The following is a 20,192-nucleotide window of genomic DNA, read 5'->3' on the forward strand; positions in this document are numbered from 1 at the left end:
TAACCCTTTCATTCCTGGGGATTGCCAGGATGGGGTCAAATGAGGCTGCTGGTCTCCTGAGGCCCCAGACAGAGGGTGGAAGCAGGAAGCCACACTTCCAGGTTTGCATCCTAAACCCTCCTCTGGAATGGGCGAAGGGCCTGATCTTCACCAGTGACCACTGGCCTTACTCTTCCTGTGGTCAGGTTAGTGCCCCATTGGCCCGTCCTGGGGCCAGTTTGGAGTTGTGTCGGAAGGCCCTGGCCCGCCAGCGAGCCCGAGACCTCAGCGAGACAGCCAGCGCCCTGCTGGCCAAGGACAAGCAGATTGCCGCCTTGCAACGAGAGTGCAGGGAGCTGCAGGCCCGGCTCTCCTTGGCTGGCAAGGTGCGTGCGGTAGGGACCTAGTCATTCTTTCTAGCCCAGCCCTCCACTGGACTGCTTGCGTGCCTGCGTGTAGGATGTGAATGAGATGTTAATGAGATGCAAATGAGGCGGGGAGGTGCAGGCTACTCGGGAGTAGGTTCCCCTGGCAACGGCCCAGGTGGGAGCGGGGAGTTGGAGCCTGAATTGAAGGAGGTGGAGCCATTCGGTAGTCCCAGCCCTGGGAATTTCTGTGCCTTAGGCTTGAGGCTGTGCTCCAGGGGGCTTGGCTGTTTGAATCCACACACACCTCACTCCTGTGTGAAGGGATGTTCACAAGGCATTTCGAACAGGGCTGGGCACGCCGTGCGCGCCCGGCACACGAATCGCTCTTCCCGAGAATGTCTGCACATAGGCTAGCGGAGCTGCATATGCACGCACGTATGGCCAGGCATGTATACATGCGAGGATATGCATGTTCCCGCGCAGCTGAGCCCCTCCAGCAGGCGGAGGGTGCGCCCTCTTGGGTGATGCGTGGGGCAGATGGTGGCTGGCTGACTCCACTCTGCGTTCCCCACCCCAGGAAGGCCCCCAGTGGCTCCACGTGCGGGACTTCGACCGGCTCTTGCGCGAGTCCCAGCGGGAGGTGCTGCGACTGCAGAGGCAGATCGCCCTGCGCAACCAGCAGGAGCCGCTCCTTCCGCCCAGGGCCCCGGGCCCCACAGTCCCGGGCCGAGCAGGGGCGCCCGCACCTGGGGCCCCGGCAGAGGTGAGCGCAGGCCCCGGGGCAAGTGTGTGTGTGTGTGTACGTAGACAGAGGGGGTGGGGTGGAGGTGGCTCCGGAATCTCCCCCCCTCCTTTCCTAGCCGGCACCGTGCTCAGACCCACGAGGACCTGGTAAGGGATGTCCACTTGGAGGGGCTGGGAGTAGGATGCCTTCCGTCTCTCCTGAGCCCCCTACCTGCGCTGCTCCCGCCCGGTCATCCCGGGTTCCGCCCTCTGCGGGTCTGCGCCGCGCCGGGCCCGCCCTGCCGCCCCTGCCGCGCCGCCAGTGGTACATCCCGGCAGCAAATCCCCGGTTGCCCTAGCAGCCGCCCGGGGCCCAGGCCGCGCCGCCTCCTCCCTTCGCCGCCGTAGCGCGGGGACGCCCCCTTCAGCGCCTGCGGGCTGGCCAGGCCCGCCCTAGCTCCTTGGGGGCGGCGTTGCGTCCGCCCCTGCTCCAGGTACGGGCGACCCTCACTGGACTAGAGAATTAGACAGCTCCTGCCCCGAGGGCCTGGGACCCCCCCTGTGGACCCTCAAAGTCTACCTCCTTGCCATCCTCTCAGCTGGGCAGCATCTAGGTCCACCCCTTCTGGGAAGAAGGTTGGGAGGTGGGATCCCATAATGAACAAGGCCCCACCCAGAGTTTGGGGTGCTTCTTGCTCCTGTATTGCCCTTTTGCCTGGCCCAGGAAAGGTAGATGCACCTCGTACCAAGTCCATCCTCCTTTAAAGTTTGAACTCAAAAATGGGAGGTGGGACAAGGTGAGCTGGCGGACGTTCTGGGATGTGTGCGCTGCTCAAGGCCAGGCCTAGATTTGGATGCTCCAGAACCCTGGCTCTAGGAACACCTCCATGTCCCCTGGGCCTAACAGCCTCTGAATTCTCTGCTAGTCGCTGAAGGACACGCAGGACGGTTATTGTGTGCAAAGTGGGGCTGACCGATGTAAGCTAAAAAAGGAAAGCTTTGGCCTGGATAAGGGACCTGCTTCCCAGGACACACGTGGCTAGCGGGAGCTCAAAGCACTTGTGACCCAGAACGCAGGGGTCCTGCCTCTGCACTTGTATATCAGCTGGAGATATTGGGAAGGGGTGGACAGGCAGCCCCCCCTTTCTGGGCACAGATCTCACAGCTGATTGTGAGATGAGTGTGTGTGGGACCCTCCAGGAACAAGTTCAGCTGGGGCAGTGGATCCTGGGGCCCTGTCCTCAGTGCCAGCCCTCTACCTTTGGGCATTTGCAGGCTACACTCCAGGAGGATGTGGACAACTCACAGGTGGTTGTAGGGGAGCCTGACAGACCACAGAGGGTGCAGCAGCTGGTGAGTGCCTGGGCCTAGGATGGTGGAGGATCTTTGATGGACAGACATGCCCTCCCACCTGAGGAGCCCACTGGGCTGACCCATTCGGTTCTGACCTGCACAGGAGTTGGAGCTCAGCAAGAAGCGGAAGAAATGCGAGAGCCTAGAGCAGGAAGCCCGAAAGAAGCAGAGGCGATGTGAGGAGCTGGTGAGCTCCCAAGGGCCCAGCGGCCATCTCCTCTTTCCCCTAGGCTAGCCAGGTGGTGGACTTTTGCTCAACCTGCATTCACCCCTCTTGTCCTCAAGAAAATACTTTTCACTTTGCTCTGTGGACTGTCCTTTTCTGTCTGATGCCCATTCTAGGTGGGGGTTGGGGGTAGGGGGTCATAACTGGGCAAGCATGGTCCACTATGTGGGGAGACGGGTAGGAATGCTAGATCCCCCCTCCAGAGCTCCTCTACCCCCTCAGGAACTGCAGCTGAAAGAAGCCCAGAGTGAGAATGCCCGCCTGGTGGAGGAGAACTCTCGGCTCTGTGGGAGAGCCACGGAGAAGGAGCAGGTACCAGATCTGCTACAGGTGCTATGAGGGCCTGGAGTCCTGCAAGGGGTCAGCCCTCTGGTGAGAGACCTTCTCCTTCCCCACTGAACTGGGCTGGGGTATGAAAGACACTGTTTTCCCTAATGAGAGACCAGAGGAACCAAGCTCACAGCCACAACCCTTTCCAGGTGGAGTGGGAGAATGCAGAGCTGAGGGGCCAGCTCCTGGGGGTGACAGAGGAGAGGGATTTGGCCCTTCGCAAGAGCCAGGGCCTGCAGAGCAAGCTGGAGAGCCTGGAGCAGGTGCTGAAGGTATGGAGACCGTGTTGGTGGAGACAGAATTGGTCCCTGGCACAGGGAGAAAACAGAACAGTGGAGCATGCTCATTCCTGAGGTCTGAAGCCCAGTTCTGCTGTCTTTATCACTTGTTGGCTGTGGAATCTAAGTTTAGCATTTTTTTTCTTTGTGTAGCCTCAGTTTCCTTTTTCATAAAAGGTGTCTAGAACAGTTTCTGAGGCTCCCTGCTCTTAGATCAATAGAAATGATGGAGCGGAGGTGCTGGCCTTGACCCAAGATCTTGAATTTCAGCACATGCGGGAGGTGGCCCAGCGGAGGCAGCAGCTGGAGGTGGAGCATGAGCAGGCTCGGCTCAGCCTGCAGGAGAAGCAGGAAGAAGTCCGGAGGCTGCAGCAGGTGAGGACAGGGCCTGGGGGTGGGGCAGGAGTGAGGGTTGTGGTAGAGGTGGTAGGCTGCTGGACCCCAGCTTGGTCATCCACCCACTTATCCAACAAGTCCATTAGAGCAACCAACAAGCTGAACAAAGGCGAAGTTCCTGACCAGTCCACAGGTAATCAAATCCAGGAATGAGATGGTTTTAGACACAAGTATGGAGGACACTTGATATGGTGGTGGACAGGGTGATATGACAGGGAGTGATGTCAATGGGTGAGGGTCCACCTTAGAGAGGTGGTCAGAGAAGAAGGTGACAATGGAGCTAATCCCTGATGGGCAAGAAGAAACCACCAAGATCTAGAGAAAGTATTTCAGGGGACAGAGGTGCAGACGTCCTGTGGCAGGAAAGAGCTTGGAGGGTCTAACAGCAGTGTGATAATAACAGTAAGACAACGAAGGGCGGACAGAATAGTAGAAATTGGCAAGCACTGGATCAAAAGCCACAGAAATAATTTGGATATTTTATTCTATGGATGCTGTGCTGCAATCCTGAAGGCACGCGGTTCGAGGCCACCAGCTGCTCCATGGGAGAAAGATGGGCAATCTCCTCCCATGCAATTAACTGCCTCTGAAAACCCGCTGGAGGGTCATTTATGAGTTGGTTCTGACTCAATGTTACACAACAACAACATTCTTTGGCTAATTAGAAGAGAGTAGCATGATCCTACTCTTAATTTTAGGGAGCTCTTGTGGTATAGTCTGTAGGAAGTTGTGCTATTAACCCAAAGGCAGTATCTCTTTGGTAGTTAAAATCCACCAGCTGCTCTGTGGGAGTAAGATGGGCCGTCGCCTCCTGTGCGATTTACATCCTCTGAGGGTCAGCTACGAGTTGGTTCAGACTTGACAGTGATGAGTCTGTGTTCATCCATAACTTTAGAAAATCATTTGGGCTTGGTGTGGGTGGAGTATGGAGTGCGGGAGCCAGCGTAGAGGTGGGCCAGTAGTCTTCAAGAGGCTGTTCAGAACCAGCCAGATCTTCACACTCTGTCCTCAGCCTGTACTTACAACTCATGATGTGCAAACTGCAGAGATTGGCCAGAAGCCTTCAGGACTTCTCCCCAAAGAAGCCATGGGAAACTGAGTACCAGGAATAGGACTGGAATCAGTCACTGAGCTCCCAGAGAGCTTTTGGAGATTAAAATCTGACTTTGACAAGCACTGTGGCAATTGGACAATTAAAACAGACATTCGGATGGCGGGGGAAGAAGAACAAACTGGGGAGGAGGGTAGAGAGAATGGTGCAGCAATGAAGGAATGAAAACCCAAAATCCCTGTAAATTGTTCATTAAAACTAATAAAATAAAAAAAAAATCTCATCTCATCGCCATCAACTTGGAACCAATTTAGAACTGACCTTCTAGTGGGATTTTGGAGGCTGTACCTTGCAAGGGAGGAGACTGCCCACTGTCCTCCCGTGAGGCACCTGGTAGATTTGCACCATCAGAGTGGGGAGGCCTTCGGGTTAGCAGCCCAACTCTCAGAGACTTTGTCACCAAAGCTCCCTGCCTGCGATCAAGGAGGCAGCTATCCTTAGAGAACACAGAAGTACTGGTCCAGTAACTAAATGATTTCTATAAAAGCAGCTACGTTCCCTCACAGTCCCGTCTCCTAAGCTTCTCAGGGCAGAGCACCAGAGCTCTGGTGCCTGGAGCCATGAGGGTTTAAAAGAAACAGGCCTTACCTTGCCCATCAGAATCCGATTCCAACAAAAAAGTCATGAGGTGATAGTTATTTCTGGAGGGTGGGGTATGCAGGGGTCCCTAAGTGGCATCAACAGTGAAAATTCTCTAACTGAAAGGGCAATAGTTTGAGTGCACCCAGAGGTCACTCAGAGAAAAGGCCTGGAGATCGACCTCGGAATGATCAACAACTGAAAACTCCTATGGAGCTGAGTTCCATCCCAGATGTAGGACCTCGTGTAGGAGGAGCCACTCAGTAATGGCCACTGGATTTCTGTTACTGTTTTCTTGTCGTTGGCTGGATGTGCTGGGATCTGCCCTGGTGGTTTTCAATGTCAATATGTGATCCAATAAAACCAGGAGTGGGGTGGAGAAAAAAAAAAAGAGGCTGTTCAGGTGGTCTAGACAGGACACGATGGTGTTCTGGTCGAGGGTTCAGGCCATGCAGGTGGAAACAAGAGAATAAATTTGAAATATATTAGCAAGACTCACTGTGGGATTAGAACTGAGTTCCAACTTTGTCACCCATTTGCTGTGTCACCCCTTTCTGAGAGAGAGAGAAAGAGAGAGAGAGGTCTCAACTCAAGGATAGCACTGATGGAGTAGAGTGTAGGTATAAATGAGACCCCCTAACATTCACATGGAGCAAAAGAGGTGAAGCCGACCCAAGAAGCTGAGATGGAATCTCCAGAGAGGAAGGAAGGGTGACCATTCCAGAGAGAAGCACTATCAGGTCCCACCTCTCCCTGACCTCATGTTTTCTGGTGGGAGATGAGGAGTGGATGTGCAGTGTCCCTTCTTCCCTTCTCCCCCCCTCTCCTCTCCCTTCTCTCTTGCACCTCCCTCTGTCACGCCCTGTCCCTCATCCTGCCTTTCTAGCATTTTGCCTCCTCCTATTCACAGGCCCAGGCAGAAGCCAGGAGGGAACATGAAGGGGCCGTGCAGCTACTGGAGGTAGGGACCCCAGAGATGGCCACCAGGTCCACCCCAGGGGGAAAGGCAGGGATCTTCAGATAAAGCTGGAATGGACTGTGTATGTATGTGTGGGGGTGTGTGGAGCCCCAGGAGAGGCACTTAACCTCTACAATATCTTGGGGATCCCTTCCGCCATTGATCTATATCTCAGGCTGGGCCATGACTAGGGCAAGGGGGCTCCAGAATTTGATTGCAGCAGCTTTGGTGGCCTAGTGGTAAGAAGCTGTACTGCAACCCCAAAGGCCACCAGCTGCTCCTTGGGATGGGCACTCTCCTACTGTGCCATTAACTGCCTCTAAAAACCCTCCAGTGGGTGAGCTGTGGGTTGGTTACAGCTCTACAGTACACAACAACAACAACGAGTCTCCCTCTGCAGCCTGGCCTACCAGGCTGCTTTTACTCTAAAATATTCTTCCATTTAAGACATTCTCTGTCAATCGAGGAAGCCTGCTGCTTGGAGATGTGGCCCACTTAGACCCTACTACTGTTTTCTCTCTGGGTAAATGACCTGTGGACTAGGAGTTCTCACCTTTTTTCTCTGCTTTCCTTTCCTGTCACAGTCTACCTTGGATTCCATGCAGGTACAACCTCCTTATTCCTCTGTCCCCCAGGCTTCCTGGGTTTTCCCTCCTCCCTACCACTCCATGCTGGCTGAACTTCAACTCCTCCCTTGAGGCCCAAGTCATCCCAACTGTCATGTCCATCAGAGGAGACTGGCAGACCAACAAGTCATTAGAAGGCCTGGGTCGCTATAGGATATGTGGACCATTCCCCTCGCTCTAATTCTGCTCCTAAGCTTGGTAGATATGGGCTCTTCCCCTCTTCCAAAACCAAGCCATTCAGGCCACGAGGAAGTTTACTCAGTCTAACTCATGAATCTTGATACTGGCTGGGGGTAGGGCTCTCCTGATACCTGAGGATATTTCTTAGGAATTGGTCTTTTTCTATCACAAAGATGTCCCTAGATCCCCTGTAGAATCTCTTGCCCCACCTCCCTGAGAGCAGGGATTTGGGTCACTGACTATAGGAGGTGACAAGCAATGGGGCTGAAAACCTCCAGAGGTGATACTGGTTGTGGTGATGGGGGTGGGAGCTACCACTTCTGGCCTAGAAAGCAGGCAGGAGCAGGAAGTGCAGTGTGCCTGGGGCTGAGGTATGAAGAATGTGAGGCGGACCTTGGGTTCGAGAGTGGTGGAAATAGAGATGATCCTTAGGCCAGGGTGACATGCTCTGCTCAGTCACCATTCAGGGCCAGGGAGCAGCCAGACCAAGGGTTGGGCTCCCGATCTGGGAGCTGGAAGCATCTTTGACAAGGACTGGGTCTGGGCAGCTCTGCTGGGCTCTGGACTTACTGTGTGTGGGTCTTGGTCCAGGCTCGGGTTCGCGAGCTCGAGGAGCAGTGCCGCAGCCAGACTGAGCGCTTCAGCCTCTTAGCTCAGGAGCTCCAGGCCTTCCGCCTGCACCCTGGCCCCTTGGATCTGCTTACCTCAGCCCTGGCCTGCAATGCTCTTGGGGACCGACTGCCACCCCCTTGCTGCTGTTCTTCCTCCCAGCCCTGCCGGGGGTCCAGCTCCAAAGGTAAGGTAGAGCTCAGCTCTGGGGCTCTCAGAGACGTAGGCACCCAAGGTATAGAGCAGGGAGTTCAGGATCAGAGACGGCTAGCCATGCACCTGAAGTCACACAGCAAATTAGAATCTGAATTTCAGAATCAGGACCTGATGGGAGGAAATTGAGCCCAGTAGTGTGATTGTCCCTGAGTCTGGACCCAGGCGTTTCAGCGTCTGCTCTTCTCTTTGCAGAAAGGCTTCTATGGTCATAGATAGGGGTTGGGCATGGGGGTCAGGTGCAGGCAAGACAGACTTGACTGTCACTTGGATCCTGGGTACCTGCTCTACCAACTTTACAATTGGTATCAATGGGCCATAGTTTCCTAATACAAGGATCATGAATGTACCTCATCAAGCTTCTGTGATGATCATGTGGAATCACATATGCAAATTACACACAGACCTGGAGCTTAGCAAGCCCCCTCCCCCCAATATACCCCTTCTTGCCAGGAAACCTGGCTGTGGAGGGCTTGACCCCCATATCCAAGAAGCTCCACCCTATCTCCCTGGTCCCTCCTCAGGCCACAGACCCCCAGCCCACGTGCCATCTTCTCTTTAGACCTTGACCTCCCACCGGGCTCTCCGGGGCGCTGTACCCCCAAATCTTCTGAATCTGCCTCTGCCACCCTTGCTGGGGCCCCTCGAAGGACAGCTAAGAAGGGAGAATCTCTCTCCAACTCCTCTCGCTCTGAGTCTGTTCACAACAGCCCCAAGTCCTGCCCTACACCCGAGGTGAGTGCTAAGGAGGGGACTTGGAGTTCTAGCCTTGTGTTGAGACAGGAAGGTTGGGAGAGGGAAAATTTTACAGACACTCTTCTAGGGTCCCTAAGAGTTGGGTCTCAAGTTGGGAGGTAGAGGCAGACCTAGGGAGAGAAACACCATGAATTCTTCCTTGTCTATCTCATCCCTGCTCTCCAGGGCCTGCCTGCAAGTCTTTCTTTTGGGCCACCTAGCCCCACCCTCTGGGACCCAGGGAGACCCTAGAGTCCTGGGCTGGGTGGAGGGAGACACTTTGGCGCCAGCATCCACATAATGAGACTGTTCGTGAGAGAGTCTGTAGCAGAGGTAGGCAGTTGTGAGAAAGAACGCAAGTTAGAGGATTTAAATCCCAGCTTTGTCTTAAGCCATTGGCCCTTAGGGGACCCTGGTTGCCTTCTCTGAACATTGGAGCTAAAACGTGCCTAGTAAAATTGTTGCGAGGATGCCCTAAACAAATGCAATGAAATGCTTTGCTCAGTGTGGCACACACAGTAGATATTTATGCATTGGCAGCTATTGTTCGAAGTTCTCGTTAGAGCATCACTCCCAGCTCTTCAAGGCCCTGGTGTAGGAGGCGGGCGGGGGGCAGGCTGGGAAGCAGCCCTGTCGTCCTAGCCGGCGGTAAAATCCGGCGCCAGGCCTCTGCTGCCCCCTTGTGTGAGAGAGTGGTGATGCTGGCTCTTGGGTGCCATCATGGAGGAGCTGCCCCTTTCTAACCTAACTTTTCCCTTTGGCCCAGAGAAGAAAAAATTGTTCCTCAGGCTGGCTCCAGAAATTTGATCTAGGGTCAGAAAAGCAGAAGTTCTGAGTTCCCAGGCTGACCCACAGAAGCATCACCCCAGGGCGAGAGGCACCCTTCTCTGCCCTTCCCTGCCCCAGCTCTTCACTTCAGAGCCGCTTTATGATCCAAGGACACCCATCTGACACCCACTCCACAGATCTGGCGCTGTTTGAGCTGACTTGGGGCAGTAGGGGCCAGGGTTTCAGGAACATTCCAGGTTATCCTGCTGCCTTTCCTAGGGCACCGAGTTGGCTCTGCCCAGCTCTAACCTGGGAACTGATTTAGGAAGCATCCGTGCTCCTGGTGGCTGTGCTCAGCACGTGCTCACTTCTCCCAGGCAGTGATCCTCCACTGGCTTGACCTGACAACCTGCCTGCTTTGCCTTTGGCCCAGGATCCTGTGAAAGACCAGCCCTCTGTATTTTGTCCCCAGGTGGATACAGCCAGTGAGGTGGAGGAGCTGGAGGTGGACAGCGTCTCTCTGCTCCCAGCAGCGCCGGAGAGCACTCGGGGAGGAGCCCGGATCCAGGTCTTCCTAGCACGTTACAGGTGAGCCCCTCATGCTTGGGATCCTTCCCTCAGTACTTAAGACTTATAGGGGAGGGGACCATGTGATTGAGATGCTGGGTGGGTCCAGAGATCCCACTGGATCTCTTAGCTCGGCCAACATGCTGCAGAGAGCACTTTGCTTTGCTGAAGATGAACAAGCCCGTTTCCATAAAGGCCTGATGCAGTGGGAGAGAGAAGACAGGACGCGGAGGTGGGATGTAGTCACTGACTTCCTCCTCCTCTCGCCTCCCCCAATAGCTACAACCCCTTCGAGGGACCTAATGAGAATCCAGAGGCAGAGCTTCCGCTGACTGCGGGGGAGTACATCTACATCTATGGCAACATGGACGAGGACGGCTTTTTTGAAGGTAGGAAGGTAGTGGGCATCATTCTGTTAATCCCCTCACCTTTAGCATGTTTTTCTTTTTCCTTTTTCTTTTGGGGGGGGCTTTAATCAATAATCATGTATCTTTTTTGGTTCATAACTTATAAAAAATATAGTGATAAACCAGCCTCAAAAGACCTGGAGGTTCTCATTACCCTATCCTGGGAAGATGGTGATCAATGCCTTTTCAAAAAAAAAAAAAAAAAAAAGCTAAAAAGGAAAAAAAAACCTGGTGATATAACAATTTCAAATTAGGGCAAATTGAGTATGGCTTACGTGGAAACTTTCTTTTATTATTATCTTAATTTCTCTGTAAATTTAAATCTGTTATAAAAGTGAAAATATATGTATAAATGATTGCGTGCTAACATTGAGAAAACAAATTCGTTATATTTATGTACATGGATGTATAATTACAGAAACATCAGTGTTACATTGGCCAAGCTCTACACAATGCTTCGATGTCAGTGTGTTCTTTATTTTTTTCCCTTTTTTAAAAATTATTATTAAATTTTATTAGTTTTAGTGAACATTTACAGAGATTTTGGGTTTTCATTCATTCATTGTTGCACTTTCCTTTTTTAAATTGAGATTTTAATGAAAGTTTATAGAGAACTTGGATTTCCATTCATTTATAGTTGCATATTTTCCTCCCTTCCCATCTCTCCTCCTTAGTTTGCTTTTCTCTTTGAAAAGAAAAAGAAATATTTCATTGTTATACATTGCCTCCTCCTCAGTCCACTTTACTATGCAGCTCTTATTCTGGACTCCTGTCATGCAAATAATACCTAATCATAAATTCCTTTTAAGCAGTTCTCTGCCTCATCTGTTTCAATGCCGTGTACATTATTTATACCCTCTTTTCTTAGTTAGGGCTCCAGTCTCAGCTGTGTAGGGAGGTGGTTTGTCTTAGTGGCGAGGTACCCGACTTTAATCTCATCTTCTTTGGTGCTTAATCTCACATGACTCAGAGCTGCTGTAACAAATTACCGTGACAGAAGTTTATTCTCTCACAGTTTTGGAGAAGTACCAAATCAAGGTGTCAGCAGGGCTTACAGGGAAATTCCAGCTCTTGTCTGGTGTAAGTTCCAGGGGCGCCAGGTGTGCCTTAGCTTGTGGCTGCATCACTCCAGTCTCTGTGGTTGCACTGCCCTCTCCTCTCCACCATTCTCTCTCCTTTGAGGGGGTGGGTCTCTTATAATCCATGATGAGCTCATCTGGGAATTCTTTGGTTAATTCCATCTGCTGAGATCCTTTTCCAGATAAGGCCTCCTTCCTGGGTTTGGAGAATTCTCATCTCTTTGCCACGGAGCTGAATTGACTTGTAGCCGACTTCCAGTGAGATTTTGGAGGCTGCAAATTGCATGGGAGAGGATTGTCCACCATGCTCCTGTGGAGCAGCTGGTGGATTCGAATCACCGAAGCATTGTGCCCTCTGGGTTAGCAGTGCAGCAGCTCATTGTGGATTACATCACCAGAGCACCCTTCTAGGAATTTGGGTGTGGATTTTTCTTTTGGGACCACCATTCAATCCACTAGTGTTTATTTTACTAACTGATTTAGAGGGTCTAATCTCTCCCCCCCATTTTTAAGATCCCTTACATAATTTTCCTTTCAGCATTAATAGTTACAGGGAAAGGGGAAAATTAATTATTGTGAGGAAACTCCCAGGCACTCCTGCAGCTAAAGACCTGCCTCAGCTCACTTTTTGGCTGTAAGCCCTGCCATGTGTCCTGTCTCTCTCCTATTAGTAAGGAAGGGACTGTAGCCACCAGCTTGGGTGTTCCCTGGGAATTTTTCCTTCCTCCAAATTGGCTGTGACATGACTTGTTCTGTGCCAGCTTTCTTCTTCCTTGACATCCCTCAAACAAACAACTACAACAGATGTCTTAAAATGCTTTATTGTCAGCCATGCAGGAGAACTGACACCAGGTAATAACTTTCACCATTAGGTGCAGTCTGGGTGGCTGCTAGGTCACGTTCCAACACGGAGACTAATCCCATCTAGAAGCCTTGAGTGACTCTTCTCTGGCATCAATGTCTTTTGCCTCTGAAGATTCCTTTCCTCATCCTGACAAGGCCACGTTCCTCTTCCCCTTTGTAGATGTCTGATTTCCAAAAGGAAGCTGAAGGACATCTCCACCCCTATTTCTTAAATATATAAAATCCTACCATGAAAACTCCAAAGTCAGTTGTTTCTAGGTGCTGTTGAGTACAAACTCATAGTGACCCTATGAACAGCAGACCTGAGCTCTGTCAGATCCTGTGCTCTGGTGGCCTACTGGAAAGAAGCTACACTGCCATCTCAAAGGTATACAGTTCAAATCCACCAGCTGCTCTTCTGGAGAAAGATGGGCATCTCCTCTCATGCTATTTACTTCCCCTAAAAAAGCCACTGGAGGGTCAGTTATGAGTTGGTTCCAACTAGGGAGTATAGAAGAACCAAAATCAGTAGCATTTAATTTCTCATATTGGCCTGTTCACGTTTTCTAAAATTAAAAAAAAATTATGTTGGTTTGTTTACAAATTTGTATACATTGTGTTTCATACTATCCTTCATTCACAATGTATTTAATACAATCATTCCAATTCATTATATTTTATAAAAGTAATCAACATGGAACTATGTGCACCATTGCCCTGTCTTTCCAGATCCCTGCCAGGTCTTTTCCAGTTCTTTTCTCACCCCTCCCTCCATCCATCAAATTGTGTGACCCTGTGATTTCTCCCCTGCCCATCCTCACCCTTTGCTCCTACCCTTCTGCCCATGGATTCTTATAAGTGTTTTACTAGTTATCTTTCTATGAAATTTTTAATAGAAAAATTTTCAAATGTACTTCTCTTTCTTCTTTCTCAGTGTTGCTGAATTGAAACTGACTCATAGCTGGCCCTACATTGGGTTTCTGAGGCTGTAAATTGCATGGAAAGAGGTTGTCTGTCATTTCCCCTTGGAGCCTTACTTCCTGTAGATCCAGATTTCCGGAAGTGCCACCTGGGGGTTAGTGGTGCAGCTCCCTGCAGACTGCACCACCAGAGAGGTTAAATAGTCCAGTGAACACCTGTATACCTAGAACCCAGATTCAACAGTGGGTACCATTTGACCATATTTGCTTTGTTCATAGGGAGCTTGAGGGAAAGTCTATAGTGCGTTGTACTACTAACCCAAAGGTTACGTGTTTCTCATGGTTCGACTCCACCAGTGAGTGGCTCCTCTGGAGGAAGATGAACAATCTCCTCCTGTGCAATTTACAGCTTCCGAAACCCAGTGACTGGTCACCAAGAGTTGGAACGGATTAGGCATTATTAGTGAGTTTAGTTTTGGTTTATCCCTATGTAGCTTAAAAAAACCCCAACAGAACAAAATGGAGATTTGAAAGCAAGTTGCCTATCTTAAAACGTTGATGAGAATCCAACCTGTATCTCCTACATCCTTGCACCTCCCACATCCTCACCACACCTGGGAGCCTGTTACAAACACAGAATCTTAACCTCACCAGATCTACTTAATTAGGATCTGTAGTTTATCAAATCTCCAGCTGTATCAAGAACACATTAGAATTTAAGAGGCATTGTTGGGTGATCCCTGGATAGCATAATTGACTAAATTAAGGACTTAATTACTAACTCAAAGGTTAGCAGTTCACAGAGAAAAGACACCTCAGATGAAAGTCCTGGCAACCTGCTTCTGTAAAGTCACAGCCTCAAAAACCGTTTGGAGCCGTTTCTACCCTATAGTGCATGGGGTTTTGCTCTGAGTTGGAATCGACTCAAAACCAAATAGTTTGTTGTTTCTTCTTTTATAACCACAACACAATCACACCTTATCATCACATCCACGCAAATAATGATAACTCCTTAATATCTTGATGGCACATGTCCTTTGAAAGCACTGACAGGTAATTGTTGGCTTGTATTAAATGACTGAGATCATCATTGAACATGGCTCAAGTGAATTTAATGGTTGGGTTTTTTTCTGTCTCTCTCCTCTCCCTGTCCTTGTTTTCACTCAACCAGGGGAGCTTATGGATGGCCGAAGGGGCCTGGTTCCTTCCAATTTTGTTGAGCGTGTGTCCGACGATGACCTCCTGACTTCCATCCCTCTGGAACTGGCTGATTTGTCACACGGTTCTGGCCCTGAACTCAGCTTCCTGAGTGCAGGTGGGGGTGGCAGCAGCAGTGGGGGCCAGAGCAGCGGGGCACAGAGCCAGGCTCGATTGGAGGAGGATGATGCAGGTGATGAACTCAGTCTGAGCCCCCCACCAGATGGCCTGGGCGAGCCCCTGGCTGTGCCTTACCCCCGCCGCCTGGTGGTCCTCAAGCAGCTGGCCCACAGCATGGTGCTGGCCTGGGACCCACCCCCTGAGCGAGTGGAGCTGCGTGGCTATCATATCTGCGTGAACGGAGAGCTGCGGCAGACCTTGGGGCCTGGGGCGCCCCCCAAAGCTGTGCTCGAGAACCTGGACCTACAGGCTGGGCTTCTCCATGTTTCTGTCCGGGCCCTGACCAACCGAGGCAACTCCGACCCGCTTCGATGTTGCCTGGCTGTGGGTACCCAGGTGGGGCCTAGTAAGCTTCGAGTCCATCGACTGACAGCCACTTCTGCTGAGATCACCTGGGTGCCGGGCAATAGCAACTTGGCCCATGCCATCTACCTCAATGGGGAAGAGTGCCCACCTGCCCGCCCCAGCACTTACTGGGCCACCTTCTGCAACCTGCGACCCGGCACGCTCTACCAGGTCCGAGTAGAGGCTCAACTCCCACCCCGAGGGTCCTGGGAACCAGGCTGGGAGAGGCTGGAGCAGAGGGCTGCCACCCTGCAGTTCACCACCCTGCCAGCAGGTGTGCAGACCAGAGCACCCAGGGATGGGGCCAGGGGGTGCACTGTCTATACCACCAGGAGGCTGGGCCATGAGCAATGGTGAACGGGGAGTCCTGCTCTTGGTAGATTGGGCTGGCGTCACTGGTGGGTATTATTGGACCTTGTACTTGTCCATGCAGGCCCACCTGATGCCCCTCTGGATGTGCAGATTGAGCCAGGGCCCTCCTCTGGAATCTTGATCATCAGCTGGCTCCCAGTCACTATTGATGCTGCAGGATCCTCTAATGGTGTCCGGGTCACAGGCTATGCCATCTATGCAGATGGGCAGAAGGTATGGGCGGTTTGCAGCATCTTCTCGATATTCTGGAAGCAAGGTGTGGCTCCTACCTCTCTCATGGCTTGGCAGTGGTAATCAACCCTGAGTGATGGGCCACTGTGGAGCAAATTAACAAAAGCTTAGCTTTTGGCATCAGAAGATGGGGATTTGAATATCACACATCACTGATACCTAGGAGACTGAGATGAGATAAAGTGTGCAAAGGCTTAATGGTAGCTGGGTCTTCAGTCTCCCTTACCCATCCTCTCTCCCCACTGCAGATCATGGAGGTGGCCTCGCCTACCGCAGGCAGCGTGCTGGTGGAGTTGTCCCAGCTGCAGCTTCTGCAAGTGTGCCGAGAGGTGGCCGTGCGTACCATGTCTCCCCACGGCGAGTCGGCTGACTCCATCCCGGCCCCTATCGCCCCAGCCTTGGCTCTGGCTTGCCTGCCAGCCAAAGTCTCCTGCTCCTCACCCCGACCAGGCTCAGAGCCCAGACCACCTCTTGCTCCAGCCTCCCCAGGGCCTGGAGACCCTAGCTCTCCTCGCCGGCACTCTGTTCTTCCTGCACCTCGAGAGCCCCCAGGGGCCCCTCCAGCAAGCCCTTCCAGTGAGGCAGCAAGAGTTTCCCAAGAGGAGCCTCCAGCATCTTCTTCCCAGGTACCCTGGGCTGTGGGGGCAGGAAGAGCTAGTGGACACTGGGGGAAGGGCCTGGGGCTTGAGGCCTCTCCTCAGCACCTGCCATTGCAGGAAGAGGCCAGGGCAGCCATGCAGGACATGTTGGAGGAGAAGACAGTCAACAAGCCAGCCATGGATGTGATAAGCACTGAGCCTCAGGCTTCTGAACTGGCCCAGAAAGAGGCTGAGTGGAACCCAGGAGGGGTCTGCCCAGCACCCTGCTCCACCCAGGGGACCTTGACTCAGCAGGCACCATGTATGGAGGCTAGCCAAGGAGACACGGAGTCTGGGCTGCAGGCCGGTGCTGAGGTACAGGGCTGGGGAGACTCTGTGTCATCTCAAAAATGCGGACCACTTCTCCGCCACCTTTTCCCTGTTCTCCACTCTGGGCTGTGCTGTGTGTCTGGCCTAGTCTGTAGAGAGTTGCACTGCTAATCCAAAGGAGGTGCCTTTGAATTCACTGGGGCTCTGTAGGAGAAAGATAGACAGTCTTTTGCTGTGTGATTTAGAGCCTTGGAAACCTGATGGGTCAGCCATGATTGGTTCTGACTTGATGACCATTAAAGTTTTGAAATCTCCATGTTCTCCACTTTGGTCTGTGCTGTGTGTCTGTCACACTCCCGCTGCCCCCATTTCTCTCTCCGTTTTTGCTTCCATCTTCCTCTTGGTTTCTTTCCTGCCTTGATATCCAGGAAGCCTCCCCTGTACACCCCCACCCCCTACCTGACTATGGCTCTCTTACCTCCTGGCTGGGACTGACCGTGCCAAGACCCAGCATTCCTTACCACCTCCTCCCATTGGTCCTCTTACAGACAGAGGAGCCGGCTGAGCTGAGGGTGCGCCTGGCCAACTCCTTCGTGGACCACAGTCGCAACTCAGATCTGTCTGACATCCAGGAGGAGGAGGAGGAGGACGAGGAGCTGGGTCCCAGGCCTTGCTCTTTCCAGAAGCAGGTTGCTGGCAACAGCATCAGGGAGAACAGGGCCAAGGTAACGGGGTGTAGAGGGACTGGTGGGCCCTAGACCTCAGCTTCTGAGGACCCCTCCACCTTTGTGTCAGTCTCTGAGTGCCAGCAGCATTCTAGGTGTGTGGCCTGGGACAACAGGTGTTGTCCTGGGCAACAGGTGTGAGAATCGGGCAAAAGAGGAAAGGAGGGGGCATTTTTCCATATTGCCCTATGATGCCAGATGCAGTGTATGGACAAGGTGGAGGGGGGCCTTATGCTTGGAGCTTCTGAATTGGGGTGTGGTTTGGGGTTTGTCACTCCTCTTACAGGCATAGCCTTTTCCTTGTGTGTCCCCCAGGGACCTCGTCCTGGGGTGTGTCCCTTCTTCTTCCTCCAGCTTGGCCCTGGCGACTTTGAGCATGCCCCTTTCTGACTGAGGCCTTCTCTGCAGCAGGGAAGGAGGGGAGATTATCCTGGAGGGAGCTGAGGGCAGGCTATGGGCTTGCACCAACTCCTGTCCTTATTTGAGGACAAGGATCTCAGCTCTCTCCTCTTCCCTACGGCCTGTCTTCCTGCTGCTCCCCACCTCCAGCCCCAGCCGGACTCCTCCTGTGAGACCGACAGCGATGAGGAGATCTTGGAGCAAATCCTGGAGCTGCCTCTCCAACAGTTTTGCAGCAAGAAGCTCTTTAGCATCCCTGAGGAGGAGGAGGAGGAGGAAGAGGAGGAGAGACTGGGGGAAGCGTGCTCCTCCCGAGTCCCTAGCCTGCCTGAGTCTGCATTGCTGGGGCCTGGCTGTGATGGCCTTCAGCCCCGAGGACCTGGCCTCTGTCCCTTGTCACCTGAGCCCTCCAGGGCCGGAGACCACCTGGAGGACGTGCCTGGACCAGTTGGTGGAGGCAGCCGAAGGAGAGGAGGCGGAAACCTGGAGAAGCCCCCAAACCGCAAGCGGCCCCCAGACCCCCGTGAACACTGTAGCCGGCTTCTTGGCAATGGCGGGCCCCAGCACTCTGGACGACCAGTGCCCGCAAGGGAGAGGGGCGGCCTCCCTGTGATCGAGGGGACTAGGGCTGGACCAGAGGCTGGTGGGAGAGGGCGGCCGGCCCCTTCCCGGAGATGCCCCCGTGGCCGGGCCCTGGAGTCTGGCTTAGCCAGCTGCCTGTCCCCCAAGTGCTTGGAAATCAGCATTGAGTACGATTCTGAGGACGAGCAGGAGGCAAACGGGGGCATCAGCATCACCAGCTCCTGCTGCCCTGGCGAGGAGGAGGCCTGGAGTGGGGCACATGTAGGACGATCCAGGGGGCCTCTGAAGGCCAGTTCAGTCCCCAACCCCTACCCACGCCTCCCAGCCTGGGAGAAAGGGGAGCCCGAGAGGAGAGGCCGCAGTGCAGCAGGCAGAGCCAAGGAGCCACCCTCCCGGGTCCGTGCCCACTCCTACCCGGGGCAGCCCCCTGCCTGCTGCTGCCTGCGTGCTGCCGCCTGGTGGCCCTGCTTACTGCCCACGAGCTGCTCCCATTCCACGCTGCCACCTCCATCAGCTGAGGTGGAGCCCGGCCTCCGGGCCCCCCTCTCCTGCCTCCTCCCACCCGCATTCCACCGCTTTGCTGCTTCTGTGGAACAGAACTGGGGCGCACAATATTCTGTTGCCTCTAATTGCCAGTTGCCGCCAGCCAGCCCCCTGCCCTCTGGTGGGGCAGCGCTGTCCTTGGTTTAGCTAGTTACATCTTCAGGACACTGACTGATGCTAAGTCCGACGTCACCGGCCCTGACCTTGACACGAGACACCCCTCCCAAAGGCTCCAAGAACTGGTCCTAGAGCTTAGTGCCCTCTCCTCCACTCATCTACTGCGTGGCAGCGGGGAGGCTGGGCTCCCCTCCTGCCTGCCCCTCCCTGTGCAGGGTCCATCACCTCCAAAGAGGTGAGGCTGAGGCTCCAGCGAAGAATGTTGTGTCCCTGCTCTGCTGTGCTGCTTATGCTGGAGGGGCAGAGCTGGGGAGCGGACATGTGTCCTGCCTTTGCAGATGTGGCCGCCGGAGGGACAGCAGGTCATTTTTGCTGTCTGCTGCATTCTTTTTGCAGGCAACAGAGATGGCGGAGCCCAGAGGGCAGGACAGCTCTGGGCGAAGGGGCCCCCCTAGGAGAGGGACCCGAGCCCTCAGACCAGGTTCCAGTGAGCTGGGTGAGCACCTGACGGGGATGGGGCAGGGCAAAGAGAGGCCTCTGATGACCCTTTGGCCAGAGCTTATTACAGTGCTTTCCTTTCTTCGCAGTCCCTCCAAGGAGCCCCCCAGAAGAGGTGCTGGCCTACCAGAGTCTCCCTCTCAGGGTCTTTGTGGCTCTGTTTGACTACGACCCGGTGTCAATGTCACCCAACCCAGATGCAGGGGAAGAGGAGCTCCCCTTTCGGGAGGGGCAGATCCTGAAGGTGACTCTTTGGTGGCCTCAGCCCCTCCTGTACCCTTTTGGTCCTTGAGGTAACAGAGTGTTGTGGTCCAGGGCGCTGCTTCTCGGGCCAGGAGATAGAGCCATGGGCTCCTGGCTTTGCCACTTCTAACTGGCAAACCTCAGATACATTCCCTGATCCCTCTGTGCCTCAGTTTCTTTACTGGGAAAATGAGGATGATATTGGTGTCTACCGGATTGGGCAAGTTTTTGATCTGTGGTTCATAAAGTCGCTAAGAATTTTTTTTCTTTTTTCGCTATCAATTTTTAATGACAACCAATAACCACTACCAGACAGGCATGTGTGTGCTTTTTCTCCCCCTCCTTCCTTTTTTTTCTCTGAACAAAGACTTTATTAAAACTACACTATCTAAATTGATAACTGTTGGGTTAGCTCTTCCTTCCAGATGCATAAGAAAATCTGTGACACGTAAAACAAAATAAAGACTGTAGACAGGTTTTGGGGGAAGGTGAAGTGAGAGCTTTTTGAGATGTAAGGGAATGGGTACTGTTGTTGTTATGTGGCTTTTTGTTAAAGTAATATTAATTACAATTGATGAATGTCTTTTATCATATTGCCTTATCA

General features: G+C 53.0%; 1 protein-coding gene across 2 annotated transcripts in view; it reads left to right on the plus strand.

The window, feature by feature from the left end:
- The window catches only part of BZRAP1 (benzodiazepine receptor (peripheral) associated protein 1), a 28,098-nt gene that overhangs the window by 1,970 nt on the left and 5,936 nt on the right, over positions 1-20,192 (plus strand). For both annotated transcript variants that reach the window (XM_006889244.1, XM_006889245.1), the window contains exons 4-24: positions 186-365; positions 925-1,110; positions 2,346-2,423; positions 2,527-2,610; positions 2,872-2,961; positions 3,129-3,251; positions 3,528-3,632; positions 6,254-6,304; positions 6,886-6,906; positions 7,699-7,903; positions 8,492-8,664; positions 9,905-10,020; positions 10,279-10,388; positions 14,420-15,244; positions 15,404-15,555; positions 15,822-16,199; positions 16,290-16,526; positions 17,030-17,206; positions 17,756-18,583; positions 19,244-19,343; positions 19,435-19,589. In XM_006889244.1, the coding sequence (XP_006889306.1) occupies positions 186-365; positions 925-1,110; positions 2,346-2,423; positions 2,527-2,610; positions 2,872-2,961; positions 3,129-3,251; positions 3,528-3,632; positions 6,254-6,304; positions 6,886-6,906; positions 7,699-7,903; positions 8,492-8,664; positions 9,905-10,020; positions 10,279-10,388; positions 14,420-15,244; positions 15,404-15,555; positions 15,822-16,199; positions 16,290-16,526; positions 17,030-17,206; positions 17,756-18,583; positions 19,244-19,343; positions 19,435-19,589 (4,374 nt within the window). The remainder of the gene's footprint in view (positions 1-185; positions 366-924; positions 1,111-2,345; positions 2,424-2,526; positions 2,611-2,871; positions 2,962-3,128; positions 3,252-3,527; positions 3,633-6,253; positions 6,305-6,885; positions 6,907-7,698; positions 7,904-8,491; positions 8,665-9,904; positions 10,021-10,278; positions 10,389-14,419; positions 15,245-15,403; positions 15,556-15,821; positions 16,200-16,289; positions 16,527-17,029; positions 17,207-17,755; positions 18,584-19,243; positions 19,344-19,434; positions 19,590-20,192) is intronic.

This window comes from Elephantulus edwardii, unplaced genomic scaffold, assembly GCF_000299155.1.
Source record: "Elephantulus edwardii isolate Elephantulus edwardi_28Jun2011 unplaced genomic scaffold, EleEdw1.0 scaffold00077, whole genome shotgun sequence".
Classification (NCBI taxonomy): Eukaryota; Metazoa; Chordata; class Mammalia; order Macroscelidea; family Macroscelididae; genus Elephantulus; species Elephantulus edwardii.